General features: G+C 37.4%; 1 protein-coding gene across 1 annotated transcript; it reads left to right on the forward strand.

The window, feature by feature from the left end:
• The first annotated feature begins 6,555 nt into the window (after positions 1-6,555).
• Positions 6,556-7,311, forward strand: LOC145099052 (protein FAR1-RELATED SEQUENCE 5-like). The gene has a single exon (XM_079036636.1). The coding sequence runs from the start codon at positions 6,556-6,558 to the stop codon at positions 7,309-7,311; it is 756 nt and encodes a 251-aa protein (XP_078892762.1).
• The last annotated feature ends 262 nt before the right edge of the window (positions 7,312-7,573 follow it).

Genomic DNA, 7,573 nt, shown 5'->3' on the forward strand with positions numbered 1-7,573 from the left:
CCTAGAACCTTCCCGTGTGCATTGTATGACCATATGGCATCCAAGAACCCACCATCCATGAGTTTGCGGCCGTAAACTCATGGGAATATTGTCAATGAACCATGAACACCTCAAGGAGTTTACTCTTGAAGAGTAAACTCCATATCTAGGCCCTACACATCCATAGATGTCCCCCGGGTCACTCCGAACACTTGAATTGAAGTGTTTTCACGCCTCAAAGTGTATAATCATATCTAATTAGTGATTTAAAGTCTAATTAGATACATTTGTATCTCATTTCATATTTCATAGGAACCTCGCGCGTTATCATGCCCCGATCCGACACTTAGCATCCTAGACGACACGTTCTTCAACTGGTGAGTTCATACCCCTACCCTTTTTCCGTGTTTTCAATGTTTTCAGGGGGGAATACAAGCATACTATAAATGTTTTCAAAACCTAAAACTGATGTGCTTCTATAAATATCTGGCTAACTTTTAGATATCTTTACCCCTTTATGTATTAAGTAGAGCATAAAGGATGTTTTATCGATTATAACTACATGTATTTCAGTAAAGGAAACAATCAAATCAATCAAATTATTATGGGAATAATTTGGGATCTTTAGTTCTTATTTAACGAGCACAGATTTATGTAAAGCTTTTAGATAAACTAGGTCCGATTCAGTTTATCTCTGTTTAACTTAGAATATATTGCCAGATAATTCTATTGTATTTAACTGTTTTCACTGTGTTATGTTTCAAAACGATTAGTATGTTTGATAACGTCTGAAAACACCATGAATCATTAAATACTAGCTTGTGAGATTCGTCATTACCCTTTGGGTTATCAGTAAATCCTCCCTGGAAGTGTAACCAGAGTCTCCTGGAGGGAGAGCGTGGAATTTCAGAATAGATCTATTCGGGACTGACAATCCCACACCTAAACTGCTAGCTACAGTTAGGCGGCCAACATGTGTCTGGGAGTGACTGTGGTGTTCAACATGCCTAAAACTTACCCAATCCTCAAACAACGAGCCATCGTCGTAACAAAGCGTGAAATACTATGGGAGTATTTCTAGATCCAACCTCGTTGTAGAAAACCCTCATTTAAGTGTTGCCTCTCAATTATTCTTTTAGCAATAATATATTTGTCTTGATAATTTATTCCTACTTTATCGCTTAATACAATTCTATGTCTGTCATAAAGAGATATCCCTTGTTTCATATCTCTTGATTTAATTCAGAGGATTTACTATCCTCTTTTCCTAATCATTTTAGATCGAAATGTCTCCAAAGAAAGGACCCAACTCAAAGAACAACAATCCTCTGTCACCACCTCCTTCTCAATTCGACCCTGTGATGTTTTAGTTGGCTGTTTTTGCCGCAGTGACGACTACAATGAAGCTATTGTATCCTTACAGGTTCAATGGACCAAGATATAACCCCTACCCCCAAAACCATGAAGAGGATCAGGAACACCCAAATGAGTGTAATGAGAGCAATAAGGTTATCTGGAAAAAGTGAAAGGGTCAGAGTTCACAAGGACCCTCCAAGAGGCATGAAACTGTGGACGTTCAAGCTGCCACTACTCCTGTTGTTGCTGTGTCTACAGTTCAAGCGCCAACCACTAGGTATGCGGGTAACCTACCTTGGTGCAACAAGTGCAAATATCACCATTATACCCTTGGCCCGTGCCTCGAGAACATCTTCATCAACTGTGGCAGGTGGGGCCACCTTGCGCGAAAATGTAAAGCACTGACTCAACCAAACAATCAAGCTTCCGGATCGAGTGTCGAATAGGTCTACTATGGATGTGGAGAAGTCGGGCATTTCAAGAGGAACTGGCCAAAAAAAACAGCAACCACCAACCACGCCAACAATGCTGGGATAGCTCTAGCTATAAAGCCGGAAGAGGCAACCGCTGATTCCACCTCCGTCGTGGGTACGTTTCTTCTCGACAATTCTTATGCCTGCATCCTTTTCGAACCTAGTGTCAAGGAAGTTTTATTAGTCATTCATTCTAGTATCTTCGTAAACATAGTCCTCGTCTAATAACCAAAACATTTACCGTCGAGATGGTTAAGGTGAGATTGAGTGCACTAACGAATTATTCCTAAAGTGTACCCTTACCTTGAGTAATCATTCTTTCCTCGTTAACCTAATGTCAGTTTCAATAAAGAACTTTGATGTTATCATTGGCATGTATCGGTTGAATCCTAATCATGCTGATACCCTTAGTATTGAAAAGGCCATTTGTCCCAATTTCCTCTCTAGTCAAACCCTCATGATCTACGACAATAAATTCAGTTCCAACATTCGTATCATTTCGTGCATTTAAAACTCAAAAAGTTTTCCCGAAAGGAATTTCATGTATTCCCAGACTATGAAACCAACGAGAAACAGAAAGTCAAAAACCGTGAAAGCATCCCCGAAGTCTGCAATTTTCTTGATGTCTTTTCCAAAGAGATCACAGGAATTCCCTTCAGACATCAGGTAGTGTTTTGCATCGACCCAATTCCCGGAGCAAACCCTATAACCAAATCCCCACATCGATAGGCTCCAGTAGAAATGCAGAAGTTACCCAGTCAGCTTCGAGTTCATGAGAGTGATGTTTCCAAAACAACATTCAGAATTCAATATAGTCACTACAAAGATGTAGTGATACCCTTCGGTCTAACCATTTTCTTTGGCCATGTAGTAATCGAAGAAGGCATGTTACATTCTGAAAACTCGTATCCCGAGGTGCATAGAACTTTTCGAAATCCTCATTAGGATCGATCCTATAGCATACAAACTCCGACTACGCTCAGAACTTAGCAGCATCCATCTGATATTTCATGTCTCTGTCCTTAAGAAGTGCCTACCCGATGAAAGCATAGTAATCCCTTTAACGAGACCAAAATCAACGAAAGTTTGAACTTCATGGTAGAACCAATCAAAAACATAGATCAAGAGGTTAAACGTATGAAACAAGCCGTGTCCCGATAAGTGAAAGGTTCCCCGCAATGCCATGTGAGAATCCAAATTCACTTGGAAGCATGATGATCCAATAGGACATAAGTATCCGTATTCTCTTTTCAAATCTGCGAGTCGCATCTAAAGTTTGAATTCCGGGACGAAATTCCCTCTAACGGGGGGATAATGTGACAACCCGAAGTTCGTTCCGTTGTCGTAACCCATTCCGTCGTTAAAAATTCGTCGTCTTAAATTAATTTCGTTTCGTTTCTATAATTAAGTCATTTTGAGTTTGTTTTTACGACTTAATAATTGTTTAAACACATTAGAAACTTGTGGAAACGTCCCGAATTTTATTTAGAAAAATTTTAGTTTTATTCCGTCAAGTTATAAAACAATTAAATCGGGTACGACCAAAAGCCCCACTTATCAGCAGTATCGGGTAGAATTCCACCGTGTCCTAAACCTTGAGCATATATAAAGCTGAGAGAGCCTCATTTGAAGCCTTTCCACTCTCTCTCTACTCTCTCTCTACTTTCTCTCTCTAGAAATCGAAATCAAGCCAAAAAAATCATCCAAAACAAGCTCCAAATCATCAAGGTAACTATCCTAACTCCAAGTATAACCCCTTTGGCCTTCAAATTCGTGGATTACATGAGGAATAGAACCATAAACATGTGTTTACGGTCCTAGAACCTCCTTAGGCCGTGAACACATGTAATGCGGGATTTTTGAGCCTTAAAACCCTTGCAAACCTCATTTGGATCCTAGATATGACCTAAGGACTTGCATGCATGGATTTAGAACACCTTAAACTCTTCATTTAGGGCATGAACATGAGTTTACATCCCAAGCACATGCTTGGATCGTAAACACCTATTCTTGGGGAGTAAACTCAATTGAAGGTGTTAGTTTGCCCCTAAAAACCTCTAACAAGCTTCCATGAGAGTATAGAACCCTATAATCCTTCAAGAAATGCACCAAAACTTACACAAATGGGACAAACTTGAGTTTATGGTCCAAGAACATTCTTAGACCGTAAACTCATCTCCTTAGACCTTAAACTCATCCAATGGGTGTTAAAATGCCCTTAACACGTTGTATGATTTAGAAATGGGTCTAGAGCTTAGTATGCTTAACTTTCAACAACTAAAACTCATGACTCATGGACAAACATGAGTTTAAGGTAGTAAACTCGTGTTTAAGGTAGTAAACTCGTGTTTAAGGAAGTAAAATCGTGGTTAAGGTAGTAAACTCATGTTTAAGGTAGTAAACTCGTGTTTAAGGTAGTAAACTTGTGTTTAAGGTAGTAAACTCGAGTTTAAGGTAGTAAACTCGTGCTTAAGGTAGTAAACTCGTGTTTAAGGTAGTAAACTCGTGTTTAAGGTAGGAAACTCATGTCTAAGGTAGTAAACTTGTGTTTAAGGTAGTAAACTCATGTTTAAGGTAGTAAACTCCCAAAGAACATCTTCATACACCGTAAACTCTTATCCAAGGTTATTTAGAGTCCCAAACACTTCCTAAGGCATGGAATCAACCCTAGAACCTTCCCGTGTGCATTGTATGACCATATGGCATCCAAGAACCCACCATCCATGAGTTTGCGGCCGTAAACTCATGGGAATATTGTCAATGAACCATGAACACCTCAAGGAGTTTACTCTTGAAGAGTAAACTCCATATCTAGGCCCTACACATCCATAGATGTCCCCCGGGTCACTCCGAACACTTGAATTGAAGTGTTTTCACGCCTCAAAGTGTATAATCATATCTAATTAGTGATTTAAAGTCTAATTAGATACATTTGTATCTCATTTCATATTTCATAGGAACCTCGCGCGTTATCATGCCCCGATCCGACACTTAGCATCCTAGACGACACGTTCTTCAACTGGTGAGTTCATACCCCTACCCTTTTTCCGTGTTTTCAATGTTTTCAGGGGGGAATACAAGCATACTATAAATGTTTTCAAAACCTAAAACTGATGTGCTTCTATAAATATCTGGCTAACTTTTAGATATCTTTACCCCTTTATGTATTAAGTAGAGCATAAAGGATGTTTTATCGATTATAACTACATGTATTTCAGTAAAGGAAACAATCAAATCAATCAAATTATTATGGGAATAATTTGGGATCTTTAGTTCTTATTTAACGAGCACAGCTTTATGTAAAGCTTTTAGATAAACTATGTCCGATTCAGTTTATCTCTGTTTAACTTAGAATATATTGCCAGATAATTCTATTGTATTTAACTGTTTTCACTGTGTTATGTTTCAAAACGATTAGTATGTTTGATAACGTCTGAAAACACCATGAATCATTAAATACTAGCTTGTGAGATTCGTCATTACCCTTTGGGTTATCAGTAAATCCTCCCTGGAAGTGTAACCAGAGTCTCCTGGAGGGAGAGCGTGGAATTTCAGAATAGATCTATTCGGGACTGACAATCCCACACCTAAACTGCTAGCTACAGTTAGGCGGGCACGCCTGGGGTGACAAATTCTAGATATCGTATGACGTCTGACGAACGTCAAGGAGGTCTCGGTGTTGCATTAGCATGGTTACCCGACTCACAATACGTATTAATATAAGTTTATTCACGGATTTTAGTTTCATATACGTATTTGTTCTATAGAAATTATATCTAGTACTGGATGGTATTCCCAGTGGTTTTGAATCTATATCTTATCTATTCTATGGTTTTATTGGATGGTATTCCCAGTGGTTTTGAATCTATATCTTATCTAAACTATGGTTTTACTGGATGGTATTTCCAGTGGTTTTGAATCTATATCTTATCTAATCTATGGTTTTACTGGATGGTATTCCCAGTGGTTTTGAATCTACATCTTATCTAAACTATGGTTTTACTGGATGGTATTCCCAGTGATTTAAATCTATATCTTCTATTAATCTATAGTTTTACTGGATGGTATTCCCGGTGGATTTTTCATATATATATATATATAGTTTTACGTATTATACTATTTACTGTTGTATCGAATGGAAATATAGAACTTTAACTAAACTTTACTTTTAGGAAAATAAGGGTTTTTCCTGGGATAACTGAACTGTTCTAACTAGACCAAGTAACTAAACGGATAAGTCAACTATACTTATAAGAAAATATGGGATTTTCTTGGATAAAAACTTTTTAGAAAAACCAAAGGAAAATATGATCTTTTTACATAAACAAACAGCTTATGAACTCACCAGCTTTATGCTGATTTTTAAACTGCTTGTATTCTCAGGTTCTCCTTAGACGGGTATCTCGCGTCCTTTTGTAGAAGATGGAACAGATGGGACTCATGTCTAACTTTTGTTTAAAACTTATGTATCTACGAAACTTGTATTACTTCACTTTTCCACTTTCAACAAATGTAATAACTCTATGTAATGTATTGTTTTATGTTTACTATGTACATTGGTTGCGGTATACATGATGTCCTCCGCCCCGGAACGTTTCCGCCTTCGGTTTTCGGGTGTGACAATTTAATTGTTTATAACCCGACGAAATAAAAATAAATTTTTTCAAAATAATAATTTGGGGCGTTTTCACGTGTTTTTAACGAATTTGGATACTCACGAGGTCATAATTAAATGACCTAATCCAAAATGTTAACGGAAAAAATTGCAAGACAAACGGTTTTATTGACGAGAACGGGATACCTTGACGGAAAAATTTTCGGATTGTCACACAATTATGCATCATTAGCAGGTTTTGATGTCAGGCTTGGACCATTTAGAACAACTGAATCTGGCATTACCACACAACGACATTTGCTATGCAATCGGGAAGGTAAACCAACAACCGGTAAAGTGGATACTTTGGACCCTCAACAAAATAAGATTCAGAGAAGGAAAGACTCATTTAGGTGCGAATGCAAAGCGAAAATTGTTGTTATTCTACTACATGGTACTAATAAATATAATGTTGCTGAATTTGTTGACCAACATAATCATATGTTGTTTGGTAAGGACAATATGTTTTTGTCTCATACAAAGAGGAAACTTGATTATTCACAGGAGATGTTTATTCATAACTTGTCAAAGCAAAATATTGGTGCCTCAAGAGCACATAGATTGTATACCATACTTCAAGGTGGTTCTGACATTCGAGGTGGGTTGGTTTCTGATTTCAAGAACAGTATGAGAAATCTCAATGCTTACATAGGTGCCAGGGATGCAAAATTCCTTGTATTGAAGATGCTGGAGAGGACAAAAATATCCCAAGTTTTTTTTTTCGATTTTAGAGTTGTTGAGAAAAAATTGAATTCAATTTTTTGGGCTGACAAAACTGCAAATTACAACTACAATGCTTTTGGAGACGTTTCTCTGGATGCCACATTCAGCATGAATAAGTATTATTAAATTTTGCAATATTCTCATATAATTTTTCTTGATTTCAATAATGCTTACCAAGTTTTATATTTTTAAACATATATGATATGGTTTTCATACCTTTCACTGGGATAGATAATCATAAGAAATGTGTGACTTTTGGCGCTGGACTTTTGATTAGAGAAGATGCTAGTTCTTACTCCTGGCTACTTAGAGCATTTTTGAAATCTTTCAAAAAACAACCTACACCTGTTCTTACATATCAAGATCCAACATTAAACAAGGCTGTTAA

The sequence above is a fragment of the Lactuca serriola genome, chromosome 4, assembly GCF_051521515.1.
Source record: "Lactuca serriola cultivar US96UC23 chromosome 4, Lser_US96UC23_V15, whole genome shotgun sequence".
Lineage (NCBI taxonomy): Eukaryota > Viridiplantae > Streptophyta > Magnoliopsida > Asterales > Asteraceae > Lactuca > Lactuca serriola.

Coding starts and splice junctions, on each gene's coding strand:
- LOC145099052 (XM_079036636.1), top strand. CDS start 6,556: ATGTTAACGGAAAAAATTGCAAGACAAACGGTTTTATTGACGAGAACG.